The sequence below is a fragment of the Tachysurus vachellii genome, chromosome 16 (genome assembly GCF_030014155.1).
Source record: "Tachysurus vachellii isolate PV-2020 chromosome 16, HZAU_Pvac_v1, whole genome shotgun sequence".
In the NCBI taxonomy this organism is placed as follows: domain Eukaryota; kingdom Metazoa; phylum Chordata; class Actinopteri; order Siluriformes; family Bagridae; genus Tachysurus; species Tachysurus vachellii.
The window spans coordinates 13,953,419-13,968,752 of NC_083475.1; the positions used below are offsets into that span (position 1 = coordinate 13,953,419).

Genomic DNA, 15,334 nt, shown 5'->3' on the forward strand with positions numbered 1-15,334 from the left:
TGGACTTTCTTGTTAGCAGTGGAGCAGTGCAGGATGGGAAGGTGTGAAAAAGTGTGAGGCCTCTGCATGCAGCTGTGGATATTTCTCAAGCTCCTATCAGCACTAATAAACAAAGATACCGTAGACAATGTTTATTTATTTACTGTTACACACTCTTGACTTTATTTGTCCTCTGTTTATCTATGGTTCATTTTTCGTCTTGTGTAATGGTCAGCAGATGCAGCGTGATCATAGCGAGGCCTCAGGCGTATTTGTTTGTGCTGGCTGCTTTTTACAGACTAAACTGGTACTAGGCCTCAGCAGCTGCTTTCCATCAAAACACCAGCGAGTGTGGAGACTTCACCTGGCAAAACAAGACGGAGGTGAAGTTGACAAGAGTATAACATCTCTGCTGACTTACGAACAGTTTTATGAAGGAAACCACCTGATTCCTGATTCAGACACTTTTCAATGCAATAGAATAGTGAACACTGAGTCTCTACTTTCATCAGTGGAATGATAATCAGACTGAGTAATTGGACTGGAAGTCTAAACGCTGAACATCGTATTTACGTAAGATAATTGTGCCGGAGAGAAAGTAGTCGTCTTTGCCTGATTTTAGAGGTGAAAAAAATCCGCTAGCCGTAAACTTTTTTCTTTCTGAAGAGACAACAACTCAGTATGGAGTTTATGATCACACACAGTGTGAGGCACATCAGTTCCAGCCAGGGCTCGATGTGTCACCAAGGTCAGACGTGTTGTCTTTAGTACATATAAAGAGTTTATTTCTGTCCACTGTCTGTGCAGCTGTAAACTCAGAACCCTGTGTGGTGCTGGAAAGTGCTTGTGGCCTTGTATAAAAGCTGTCACATAATCTACAATATCAACACAACACAGCTTGGGTCTCACCACTGGACATCCGCAGGTGTGTCACGTTCTCCTCCAGCTGGAGTCTATACGCTGGGGCAGAAGGGCATCTTGCTCCTGTCTTTCTGATCCACAACACAGGTGTGTGCATGTCTAATGAGTCTTAACTGATTGGCAGTAGGCGGGTTGAAGCCACTGGGGAAAACACTAACATTTCTTTATATCCTGTTTTTGTGAGATTTGGTGTTGATTGTCCAGCTGTCCTAGAGTCCATATGATATCTCCAAAATGACACAGAGCTTACTTGTAAAAATCTATAAATATATATTTATATATAAGGCAGTGGTGGCTCAAGCAGTTAAGGCTCTGGGTTGAGGATCGGGGTTCAAACCCCAGCACTGCCAAGTTGCCACTGTTGGGCCCCTGAGCAAGGCCCTTAACCATCTCTGCTCCGACCGCACTGTATCATGGCTGACCCTGCACTCTGACCACAACTTCCAAAAAAAAATAAAGTAAAAAATTTGATATATGCGTAGAAAGAGAGTGAGAAAGAGAGAGAGAGAGAGAAATAGAAAGCTGGTAAAGACTGATTGTTTATGCAGCTATAGTGTAGGTGCAAACAGGAACTAACATGTCTCTTGGATGTTTCACTGCATTAAATCTAACTATAAATATTTAAAATACACAGTTTCTAAATGAAATATTGTAATCATTGGCAGTTTGCTATGGTATAAGAAGAATAACCCCCTCACTCCAGACACCTGTGCACATTGGGAGAGAGTAGCAGCGTTCCATTTGCCTACAGTGCCGCATCACACACCTTGTAGTGTACTGTCTCCATAAAACAGCATGGTTTGGCGTGTGTTATTCCTTACATCATATGATATACAGTACATGATAACAGGTGCTAATTAGTCTCCCACAGTTGACAACATTAAACATTATTATCAACATATAAAGCAATCTATGGTGATAGAGGACTAAAATCCACACAGATGTTGTAGAACAGGATAATAATCAGCATGACATCACTCCAGCACATAGCTGATTATGTTGCTTTAGCAGTACACCCAGGAAAAGTCTTTTATTCCTATATATCTATGAAACATCTGAAATGTGTATATGAAATGCAGTGTCTTTTTTTTTAAATGAGAGAAACTGCAGCTTTTTTAAGCCAGTAGTGTCATGCAGAACAGAAATGATAGGAAGAGTTATATCAGTTTTTTCATTCCTCTCTCACCACACAACCATATTGCTATTATGCTCACAGCACTTTTTCTGAACTCCTTTACTCCTCTTGTCAGTAATTGTGTCTCTCTGTGAATTTTTGACACTCTTTATATCTGGTCAGCAACTCCTGCTCATATTTCAGACCATTTTATCACGAGATGTCTAGCATCTGTATATTTAGAGGTATGAAGAGGAGCATTATCAGCAAAATGATGAAATCTTCTTGTCTTCAACACTTTTCTGTGATGAGATGTTGTGATGGCTTGGTATCTGGGATCACCTATGATGCTTTATGTATTAATACATATGGACTGGGTCTGATTTTCATGAACACTCTTGAGAAGATGCTAATATTTTTTCCAACACCTCGTGACCTTGAGCTCGTTGAGCAGAGATTGAAACCCTGCTGAGAGAACTACCTCTGCATCCCACGGCTTCACTCAGCCTGGACAAGACAAGAGCCTTGAAGACGTGTGTGTGTGTGTGTGTGTGTGTGTGTGTGTGTGTGTGTGTGTAGAGGCAGTGAGGTTGTGGTTGATACTCTAGTCTCAGGTGTGCTGCTGAACAAACGTGGCTTTGTTGTGTGGTGAGAGGGACGAAGCTGGTCTTTAGCCCACTGTTATCACTTCTGCTGCACAGAGAAAGGATTAGAACTGACACTACAAATCAAACTCTCTCTCTCTCTCTCTCCCTCTCTCTCTCTCTCTCTCTCTATCTATCTATCTTCTCTTATTCTCTCTTTATCTTCTCTTATTCTCTTTTGGACAGTAAGGCAAAAACATGCATATCTCATACTGTATATAGCATCTGCTACTGAACTACCACAGAGTTATTCAAGGAAATATTAATTCCATTTGTTTCTAAGTTGTATTTTGTATATTTTCTCTGGAAGAATGTCTTAATAGAGAGAGAACAAATGACAGAACAGAACCATGATTCTTAGTTGTTTCATAAATTAAATCTAACTATAAATGGATGATGATGTATGATGAGTTATTCTTTCATTTTAAAAACTGTATTGTTGGCAAATTCAACCAGTAGTATCTTGTGGTATTTTTATTCTATTATTAAAACATTTTACATCTATAAAACATTTTATAGATTATCACCCTAGTTTAATGTTGACTAATTATAGCTACCAACCAGGATTAAGGCATTTAGGTTCTTCCTCTGAGCCATGTGAAGCAGCCAGCAGAGTGATATCCTTCTGTGGTATAAGAGGAATAAAACACTTTTTTTCGTAAGCAAAGGGTGGTAGAGTGGTAACAGGCAGTCTTCATTATGTTAGATTATTGTATCACACACACACACATACACACAAACATAAACACAGAATAGATTCAGAGCCCCAGAGGGTGGCTGTGGAGTGACCAGGCACCACAACACACACACAAACACACAGACACACACACACACACACACACACACACACACACACATAGATATAAGATAAGATATTCCTTATTCATTTAAAAAAATCTTTTAAAACTGTAATAGGATTGTGTAAGTGCTTAGCAGTTACATGTTATGTTTCACACATTACAACAATATTCATGTAGTGCCACGTGATCAATCTGATTTCCAGGGAGTAAGATGGTGAAATGCACCTGGACATTTTTTTTTATATGCTATAAACAACATCTGATCATGTAGGTAATGTATGTGAATTTGCCACAGAGTGCCTTCACCCTCACTCAGCTTTATTAAAGCTCGGCATGCTGTGAGAAATGATGCAGTCAGAGATAACCCACAGTGAGAGCTAGTAATTTTCTATCATGTAATTGTAATCGCACATGTAAGTATAACACTATAAACACACACGATTATGTGAGTGAATAGAAACGTGCACAGAGTTTGTAACAATCTCTCTGTGCTTGCTGAGATAGACGCTGTCAGTCTTGGGCTCTCCGTGTGCTACAGCGCAGAACGTTATTTACTAAACTAGTGAAGAGTGATTACCATGAGGAATGCAATAAAAATACCAGCGCTGGAGGAAGATCCATCATAATTGATGTGTTGCAAAGCAGATTACACACATTAGCACACAGCGGTTTAAATCTGACAGTGCTAACCAAACATGAAATATTCCATCATGTGAGGAGTGAAAAGTGCTGTTTTATTCTGAGCATGTTAGAATTCAGGGCAAGTAACAAAGAAGCATTAGCATTAATGTGGAATCCACCTCTGCTTCTCAAACCGGAACAAGCTTTTATTCGTCCCTGATTTGCTCTGTTGTTGCCTCGGATTCGTAATGCCAGCAAAAATCAGCATAACATTTAGAATCTATGAAACATATGACTGATATACACACACCAGCCATGTACACCATCACACCACACACAAGCTTACAGCAAGTAGCAGTGTGGCTTTATTTTAACAGGGCTAGATACAGCAAAAAAAAAAAATAATGATGATGATGATTATGATGATTTTTTTTTTTTATTGGTGGTGATTAGGTTGAAATTATTGTTATTATAGCAGTAGTATTTTTATTTATTATCATTACTATTATTATTAGTAGTAGTAGTAGTAATAAGGATAGATGTTAGAGATAAATAGTAATTTAGATTTACATTTTTTTTCTCTTTCTATGCTATTTCAAGCAATTTGTAGTGTAGATACATAGTATTTTTATTAATCACTGTTAGTGGTGGTGGTGTTGTAATTATTGTTATTATAGTAGTACTATTTTTATTTGTTATTATTACTGTTGTAATTATCATTATAAATAGTAGTGGTAATATTTCTGCATAATAATTGTAGTATAGATACCTACAATTATAATTAATTATTAGTAGCAGTAGTAGTGGTAATAGTATTATTACTAGTTATTATTATTAGTCATTAGTATTAATTCATACTAATGGATTATGTTTAGTAGTAATTATTATTAATTACTGTAGTAACAGTATTAGACAGAGTGCTAATCGTTCATATTATTTGTTAGTACTAATTATTATTATTAGTAGTAGTAGTAGTAGTAGTAGAAGTGGTAGTGATCATTATTAATAGCAATATTTTATTTAGAATTATTATTTGTAGTAGTATTGCTAACCATTAGTATTAGTTCTTCATTTTAATATTATATTGTTACAAGTAACAATAGTTCTAGTAGTGTTAATAGTATTTCTAACCATTAGTATTTGTTATTAGTATTAATACTTTTTATTAGTAGTGGTAGTACTAGTAATAGTGATATATTAGTAATAAACTAGTAATATTACTAGTAATATATTTATATTTAATTAGTGGTTAGTATTGATTATTATTATTATTATTATTATTATTATTATTATTATTATTATTATTATTATTATTATTATTATAGTGTGTATGTGTGTGTGTGTGTTCATGTGTAAAATTAGCTGTGCATTTATGGATTATGTGACATCTTCTATATATACAAAACAGGTTTTTCCCTAACATATTATGTTTATGTGTGAAGCTCACAGATTATTGATTTTTCGTTTTCTAATTGTACATGTCTCCCAGAAAAGGTAATATTTTCTTCCATTTGTTTCCTGTGATTTAATAAATCCGGGACGATTTTAATTTGGACTATCATCCTCGTAATTACGGGACTCGTAATTAATTGTTCTTTAACGAGACCGAATCTTGGCTGTGTTTGTGAGCTGGAAAGCTCTTCAGAAAAGTGTCATTAGTTCCACACCCACTCTCAAGCCCTCTAACTCACACTTCAGATTAATCAGCCTCAGCAGCACAAAGGTAATGAAATATTCCACTGCTCCTAATGCCTCCCACAACATTCCTGCCTTTTGTTACCAAATATGGAAAGAGAGATGAGCCTCTCCCGTCATGTTGTATGTGAATTTGTTAAAGATGTGTGGAAGTCAGGCTGAATTATACACACTGTAAATGAGATTAAACAATACGGGTAAAACAATAGTTTCTCTCCAGCAACACCAAACACAATGCAACACTTACCTTCAGCCCTCTGTACACATCCATATGCAGATCCTCTCTGGCTGATTTGTGTTTTACTCCACACACTAAAAAAGGTAGCACTGGCTTTTACACCACGCTGAACGTCATAACAGTTTGCAGCAGATATTTCACATAAATGCGTGAACATCTATTACATAAATTATAAAAATATCTTTGATAACTATAAAAAATGAATTGTCACTTCTGTGGTAAATATTAAAGCGGTAAATTCTTATTCTTCATTCCATTATTACTTTTTTTTTTTTAGAAAATTTGTTTTACAGGCAGATTTTTTTTCTAATTTTGTGAATACTTGTGATAGATTGTGTGTTACCTTGATATGATGAATTTCTACGCTAGCTTTTTAGTTATTGTAGCAATTGTAGGTTAGGTCTTGATTTTGTTGAAATATTTGAGTCTTTCTGAGAGATTTGTGTTAGAGCAGAACAACGAATGCACCGAGACATAACCCCAACTCTGCTCCAACACTGTCCTCTAGTGGCCCTCGCCTTCTGCCCGCACGGGGGGAAAGAAATGACCTTTTATCCCATTCAGTGCCTTAGACACACACACCTAGAACTACTCCAGCTGTCATGTTCAAGCTTCCACTCCTTCACTAATGATCTTACAATTGCCCACTTGCCACAGTGGCACTGACGAATTCATGTAATTGGAATTTCAAGAGTTTGCTCCTCTTATAATCAAATCTCTTAGGAATAGAAAACTGAGTGAAACCAAATCATCAAGTAGCCTTTAAACAGGTTATATATATATATATATATATATATATATATATATATATATATATATATATATATATATATATATATATATATATATATAAAAGAATATATAAAGATTGTCACCTCAGTAATATAGTATTTTTATTCACTATATTCTGTGATTACTCTTACAATTGTTATTGTCTTATAAAATCCTCAACAATCATAAATATTGTATTTCCCTTTTGACTCATGTGCCTTCACCTGTTTGCTCTCATCATCATTCTCTCCAGCAGCATCTTCCTCCTTCCCTCCATGCAACCCTGGTGCTCCTCGTGTGACTGTAGATCTTTGGAATATGGTAAAATGGCGCTGCTCTACTCTGCAGCCTGTAATAGGCATAATAGGGTCAAGGCTCTGCATTTAATAAACAATTACCCATAAATATTGAATGAGTCCGTCTCCAAAGGGCCGGGAAGCGGCCTGCTGTTGGATGAATAATGCACAGAGCCATGGTCAAATGGGCCGAGCCACGCGGCGCCAATTATCTCTGTGTGCTAACGAGCCTCCTAAACCCGACACACTAGCCATACACTCTCCTAGATGCACCCAGAAGAGCACTGAACAGCCACACACCTCACACACATTTACACACACACTCGGATTAACCTTTTACTGCAGCTTATTTTATTTGTCTGATTTCCCCGCAGTGCTTTGAGGAAGGCCGGCTGTGTTCTAGCAGTCCACTGCTTCAGACCTGTCGCTTCCATTCTGAATTACAAATCAATCGCAGGTCCCGTCCACCACTTTACCAAGGTCACTTAGATTAGCAGAGGTTGCATCAGAGTGGAGGACTGGCCATGGATTAGCATAGTCCCATACAGGGGCTTGAATTAAACAGAGCTGCACGTTCTGCTGCTCCTGTATATTTGAATCCCGGGGCAGAGATAGACAGACACAGGGAATTGGAGCTCTGGCCCTGTGGATCAAATGGGAATGAATGCAGTTAAACGGGCCTGTTAGCCGTGCTGGACCAGTGCCCCTGTGGGACATCAGTGCCCCAAAAGCCCCCTAAAGACCCCCACTTACTTCTTTTAATGAGATAAGCACCTAGCCCTTTACACATAGCACCGGTACTGCAGATATTACACACGGGAACACCAAAGGTCTCCTTGAGATGAACACTCCCTCTTTAATGGGTTTTATCTGTGTTTAAATCATTTGTAAATCAGTCCACTCACATCAGGAAATATTTATCACATTTATATGATATTTTCTGATTTTACAGTTAATCATGTGCTTAAATTGTATTTAGTCAGTTTACCAGCAATGCAGTGGTCATGTCTTTTTCTTTCTTTCTTTTTTTTTCTTACCTATTATGTTATATTATATAATATTTTTCTTACCTTTTTATATTTAGGATCAGTGCTTTAATGTTTTAAATGATATTATATTGTTTGTCTGTTAGATTTTTAATTCATTTAAGATCAGTAACTGTATAGTTCAAAAGCAATAAATGGTCAATGTTCTTATATTAAATTGTCACATGACTTTGTGTAAAAAAGTCACTTGTATTTCTGATTTATTGCTGTGTTCATCTGAGATGTGTTTTGAGACCGTTTTCATTAAAAAAAAATAATAACTATGTCTGTTGAGGATGATTCTTTAAAGATTGTTATTCATGCTATGAAGTGAATCGCTTCTATTTTATTTATAATATACAATTGTAAAAAAAAATCATTTCAATAACATATTCTAACTTTCTGTTAATTAATTTAATTACATAGTAGTTAACCCTTTATGAATGAATTTTTTTGAACCGTTTTTAATTGTATTACCTGGAATGGAAACAGTAATCAAATAAGCAGTGGAGGATGTAGTAAGTATCAGAAGTAGGTATTGCTGCTGAATAAAATGAGAATGCTGCTACATGTGTCCATTAAGTAGTTCTACAAATAAGTATACAGCTGTAAATGAATATGTGCTGATGCACGTGGAGCTGTTAGTGTCCTCTGCCTGGCATTTCATTTTCATCATGAAGGTTTTGCTCGGAAATCACTACTAAATTAGCATTAAAGAAACCTCCTGGCTAGATGATGGTGTGTGTGTGTATGTGTGTGTTAGTGTGTGTGTGTGTGTGTGTTATACTGCACTAATGATACCCTCTCCTCTCTTTACCCATATTTGTCCTCTTACATCCTGTCCCTCTTTAGGTGATTTAAAACACATGGTGCTTTGCCCTGGCTTTATGGTGGAGCGCTGTACAGCGTGGCCCAAGACACCTTTCTGCCTCCCCCCTCCATCTCCATCTGTAGCACATCTGGAAGTGTGCACTCCAATAATTGGAAGTCAATTTGTTTGAAGTTATGTTTTTGGAATCTGGTTTGATTCAATCGGACTGTCTGGAAATCGCATCGGTGGCTTTTATAGCGCTGACCGCAGCTGGAGGGATTTCATCTCTTTGTATTCCGCTGTTAATACGCCGTTCACCAGCCAGTGACGTGGGAGTTGCTAAAGTATGGCTGGGTGCGGCCACCATAAACACAGAATAGATTCAGAGCCCCAGAGGGTGGCTGTGGAGTGACCAGGCACCACAACACACACACACACACAAACACACAGACACACACACAGAAACACACACACACACACACACACACACACACACAGGATCCACTCACTAATGAACCTTTAAATCCAGCAGAAGATTCCATCACATCAAGTCATGCTACAAAAGTCACTTATTGGTTATGAATTATTTATTATTGTTATATGCACGTTATAGTTTAATGTCACTTTATAGTTTAGCTGTAGATTGTACATATATTTATCACAGGAGAGCTGTATCATGGGAAAGAGTGTTAGTTCTAAAATGTGTATGTGGGCATGCTTTTATGTCTCTATTTATATCTACATCTACAGTATCTTTACAATTGTCCAAACATGGAAAAGGAATTTCTGACTGATTTGACTTTTTAAAGATATTTGTCTGTCACCCCACAAAAGAAAAAAAAAGAAAAGAAAAAAGAAATTATTAGTATTATTATTATTATTATTAGTTTTGTATTTTTTAATAAAAAAGGACTAAAATGTTTCCTTATGGTTACCAATGTTTTTAGGGTTAGATATAATCTATCATAAATTATGTCAATAGAAGGTCCTCGGAAGGTTAGTAAGTGTGTGTGTGTGTGTGTGTGTGTGTGTGTGTGTGTGTGTGTGTGTGTGTGTGTGTGTGTGTGTGTGTATGTCAAGCTGACGCAGCCTTCAAAGTCTGAACTATTAATGCCACAGACTTTAATAAAGCCTTTAATATGTAGGCATTGCAAAAAAGTGTGAAGAAGTACTTTATACCCAAGCTGCTATTAAATCCTGCATTTGCCTCATTTTTTAGGCATAATGCAACTCAGTGCAAATGGCTCAACTGAGCTGAACTGAGTTTTGAGTAGTGTGTATTTCCTATAGGCAGTTTTAATGATGGAAAATTAGAGTGCTGTGGAGAGAAGGAGTGTGTGTGTGTGTGTGTGTGTGTGTGTGTGTGTGTGTGTGTGTGTGTGTGTGTGTGTGCGGTGTGAGGGAGGATGCAGTACAGTGCATTATCTCCATCTACTGGTGAAATAGTGCAGTGAACAGAGAAGTGATAAACACACTGAAATGTCCACACTGGTATATAGTTGTTGTTGTTGTTGTTGTTGTTGTTGTCTTTCAGCTGGACCACCATCCAATCCACATATTTGATTTTGGCTCAGGTTTCACACTGGATGTTTTTCATAATGCAGCCCTACCATTTTATCTGCGCTTGCTTCTGCTAAAGGTTGTTGGTGATTATTAGAGTGAAAGCACAGATGCATTACAGTAAAGGTTTTGTCGCATGAGCTAACACACAAATCATAAGCGGACTTGTTTTTTAAGCAAGCATGTCCACGTCTATTCCCCAGTTTCTTTTTGGAGTTCCTCCAGAATTACACTCTGATGAGGATTTTGTAAAATATTATGTGTTCTGACCCTCTCTGACCCTCTGTAATACCTAATAGCATTGGATTTTTAGTGATGCCCATGAAAGGAAAGAACACACACTGACACAAAATTTACAGTAAGTTCAGGGTTTTTTGTTTGTTTTTTTTAAAGGTACTTATCCCTTCCCCTCCTTTCTATTTTACAGCAGACCTTGATGAAAGCTTATTCAGTCTGACATTGTCACGAAGAAGCTTTACAGAAATATCTGAACTCTAGATCTAAATTGTACATTTATAAATGTATCCCTTATGAGCAAGCCAGAGGTGAAGGTGTCTAGGAAAATCTCCCTGAGACGATATGATGAAAAAACACTAAGATATCTGGTCACGGGTTTCACAGAGTAAAGCCAACAGCAGAGACCTGAGACTTCCTAGAATGATCTCCCAGAGTCCTTTAGATATGGGGACTTTCTATTTACTTTCTACATAAAGCTGTTTCTGTGTTTATGTAGAAACTGTTGAGGTAAATACTTGGGGTGGAAAATCTTCCTAAACCTGCCTGATATCCTAAACATCTCAGGTAGTATTTATGTTAATCAGAGCAATCGAGCTGTAATCTGGCAAAAGACTTCACAGAGTGGTTGAGAAACAGGAACAGCAGAAATGTACTGAGAAGATCTAAGCTTTCGCTTTAATCCCAGCATGCATACACTTTGTGTAATTGTGTTTGTAATCTGTAGTAAGAGTGTCTATATTTGATAATAATATGGTGGAGAGATTCATTATGGAGAAACATAAATCTAATATCTAATAGCATTGTAAAACATTCATTTCAGCAGCCTTTGATGAGCACACAGCCTCTCCACTGCAACACATCCACATGTTTCTCCTCTCGCTGTTTGTTGTATTATTCATGCATTACTTCATTTCTGAATTTGCTTAAAAATCTCAGCTAATGAGACAGTCCTTCTAAAAACTCATGATCATACAGAACTGAAATAAAATTTTGAATAAAAAAGGCTTCAAAAAACAGTAGATTGACTAAACAGCACAGTGGCTTTTTTAATAGCTATTTATGTTTTTAATAGTTCATGTTAAATATGTTTTATAAAAGAATGTGATCTTTGAATGCAGTGAAGTACAATGATCCATACTTATAGCTTAGAAAGTAAAAAAAAAAAACTGAGTGTAAAATGAATTATCTTTTGTAACAAATAAAATTTAAATGTTGTAAACATCTGAAATAAACTCAAACAATGTAAAGCATCATACTGAAAGCCATGTAAACAATAAACACGTAGCATTAACAGTCATATTCGTAATTAGTAATTAACAGTATTATGATATGCCCTACTCCTTCCAGGGTGTATCTTGCCTTGATGCGCAATGACGCCTGAGATAGGCACAGGCTCCCCGTGACCCGAGATAGTTCGGATAAGCAGTAGAAGCTGAATGAATGAATGAATGAATGAATGATATGCCCTTAAGGGGCATGTGTATGATATTAAACATACATATGCAAATTGCCCCTCTAATCTATATGTAGATTTCCCCTCAAATTAAAAAAAAATACATTTGTGTTGTGTAAAATTGTGTGTGTGTGTGTGTGTGCGTGTGCGTGTGTGTATTTTATTTTTTTTTTATTTGAAAGGGACTCTGCCAGTTTATCCAAACATCCTGCTCATCAGTCTTCAACCCCAGTGATCCTCACCCCAGTCTTCAGGACCCCAGCACTGCTCCACATGTTTCCTCGATCGCCGTGTTGTGTGAGTTTGAATGCAGTTAAAATGTGAAGTGTCTGGAGAGCCTCGAAGGTCTAACCTGAACTCAGTGTGGCAGAGGGCTGTTAGAGCATTTAGTTTGGTGTAATTATGGGTATATTGTGTGTCATTATTATCCTGTGACAGGGAGACGTCCTCATCAAAATGTCACTTAAACACCAAACCTCTCAGCTGCTGGATCTTCAGACAGGCCAAGACCTCATCAGTCGCACAGCAGTGTAGAGAAGCTATAGAACACAATCAAGCCTGTGTGTGTGTGTGTGTGTGTGTGTGTGTGTGTGTGTGTGTGTGTGTGTGTGTGTGTGCATTCAGAAATTTGCTTTTACATATTTATTGTGATAAGGAATGAAAGAAAAGCAGACTCTGGTTTATCAAAAAGGGGTTTAATGTATTTTTCCCACCCCAAAGATATAAAAAAGAACCTTGTTAGATTGTTTAAGAAATTTTTTTTCCAAAAATACAGGGATTAGGATATATAAATACACAGTGAGATATTTTTTCCTTTAAAATACTTTAGAAACAAAAAGGCAGGTTAGTTTTATTGCTATTAAATTACCTTTACAACATCTTCTCATATATATGTTTATAAAGCTAACCCTGTTTTAGATAAGGCATGACAGAGGAGGGGAATAAAACTCCTCTTCTCCATCTTCTCTTTACTTTTTCCTTAAGAGGTCCTTATGAACAATGCCATTATGTTAAATCATCTCTCCTTTTTGTTGTTTCTGACTTTCCAGGACACATAGAAGATATGTCTCTTTGTCTAGTGAAAAAGTTGGAGGTTTCACCATAAAGGTTTCAGTCATATTCAGCAGGTCCAGACATGTAGGAAAACTGTGGTCAAAGCTCATCGTTGTCATCCGTGCTAAAGCTGCTCCTGCGGCTGCTCCCCTTAGAGGCATTGGGCGAAGTGGCTGAAAGCAGTGGGTCAGTCCCGAACGGAGACAGCGCCTCCTCCATGAGCAGCTCGTCCAGCCTCTGCTCCTCCTTCAGAGTGGCACTGAAGAAGTCTGTGAAGTGCGACAGCGGGTCTGAGAAGGTTGTCAAGGAGGCGTCTCCGTGTTCACCAGAAGAGCTGCTGTTACCTTCATTTCCAGCATGGCCCACAGACAGGGAGTTCCTCTGCAGGTACTCGGGGCCGTTGATCTCATCCTGTGTGTAGAAAGTCTGCACTCCAGGAGTAACCGCAGGAGCTGGTAGTGCCTGCTGCTGCTGCTGTTTGACAAGGTTTGATGAGAGCTCTGCTGCTCCTAGGTTACAGGGCAGACCATGAGCACGAGCCTGGATCTCCAACTCCTGTTAAACACAAACATATACTCAAGCATTTGATACAAGATCATTGTCTCACTTCATTTCAGGTCATAATTGAAGAGTCACTGGGGTACAAATGACTAGTATCTGACTTGATCATTGATGATGAATTTAAGCAGAAATTTAATTTGATTAGATTTGTCATTACTTTACACATAGGCTTACCAGATCTATACAGAAGATTCTATACCTATATGTATATATACAGCCAGTGGCTTTCCCATAATAATAAATGCATCTTTATGAGATCGAAGCCCTGTGTAGAAATGTGTGTGGCAGGACTGCTTGATAGGAGCTGTGTGTAATTACATTGGAGGCTAATTGGGATGTCTGTGTGTGTGAGGACTTCTGTAATATCTCCTGCTGTCTCCTCTTTGAGTATCTCACTCCTGGATTGTAATGCAATTTCAGACAAGTGGGGAAGGGAGGATTGTCTGTCCTGCATTATTAAGGCCCCATAATCTAATTCCAGGTGTATTCCTGTCCTAGCACTCAGCTATTAATCAGGTAATTTCCTTCAGCTCCCTGTGTTTTCAATCGGAGCTCAGTGACAGACATCAGCAAAACATGGGGCAATTTGTAGGAGTGTGTGGTAAAGGCTGTTTTGGTTCATTTAACTCGTATTATCTACTCTTTCTTTTTGTTATTATTTTACAACAGAGTTACTATTGAACTCTGTTATCCGCTCTCCCTACCTGAATCCTGAGCAGCAGTCTCCTGTTAGCCTGCTCCAGCTTCTTCTGGCGGCTCTCCAGCTCTCGCGCATGTTGCTGCTCTTTCTGCAGCCACTTAATGTACTCCACTGAGGCCTTGAGGATGGTCCCTTTGTTCCAGCGCATATCACTGCCAGAGAACAGAAAAGATAACCTTTTTCACACATGCGTCGTGTCAGCAGAACCTTCACACACAGGAAAAATACCATCACAAAAACCCTATTTTATAGGACTAAGAAATGGTGATTTACATGGCCAATTATTCATTCTCAGACATTATGTTGGCTTTGAATGGGAATTTTAATAGAATAGTTAAGTGTGTCTGCAAAAAAGCTATTCTATGGTCCTTCTATGGTGAAAAATTAATCCTCGAGTAAAAATAGGTGTCAGCTGAGCTAAAAAAAAATTTGGAAGCAGAAGCTAAGTGGAGCCTCTGCCAATTCCATTAGTTGTTAAAAGGAAGGAAGTGTTTTAAAATTGTGTCTTTCTTTGGAGTGAGATTTTGTCTGATCAGAGCTAATCTCCTTTATCTTACATTAATGGAATGGTGATGAAGAAAACCTTTCATTTAAATTTTCCCCAAAGTTCAGTTCAGCTGGCCCTCTAGATTCTCTTTCCCGAGGTCCAGTTGTGCTTAAACCTTTCCTCAAAAGGTCTGTACTTTGACTTTGACCCCATTTTTCAATATTCAGATGGGCATTGCACTGAACTACTGATGCCACTTCACACTGTGTAAGTTAAGAAACTTCATTCAGCCATTGGGTGTAGCTTGAAAAAGGGGATGTTTTGCATTGTAATGATTCTGTTTATCTTTTAGGATATTTATAGGCTAA

The 15,334-nt window shown here is 37.8% G+C and overlaps 1 protein-coding gene across 6 annotated transcripts in view; it reads right to left on the minus strand.

Annotated features, from left to right (window-relative positions):
* Positions 1-12,844: 12,844 nt before the first annotated feature.
* tfec (transcription factor EC) overlaps positions 12,845-15,334 on the minus strand; it is a 31,470-nt gene continuing 28,980 nt past the window's right edge. For 5 of the 6 annotated variants that reach the window (XM_060889793.1, XM_060889792.1, XM_060889794.1 and 2 more), the window contains 2 exons: positions 14,484-14,631; positions 12,845-13,773 (listed from right to left, as the gene is read on the minus strand). In XM_060889793.1, coding sequence (XP_060745776.1) covers positions 13,318-13,773; positions 14,484-14,631 — 604 coding nt within the window. In that variant the 3' untranslated portion in view covers positions 12,845-13,317. The remainder of the gene's footprint in view (positions 13,774-14,483; positions 14,632-15,334) is intronic. The other variant, XM_060889795.1, reaches the window with a different exon arrangement.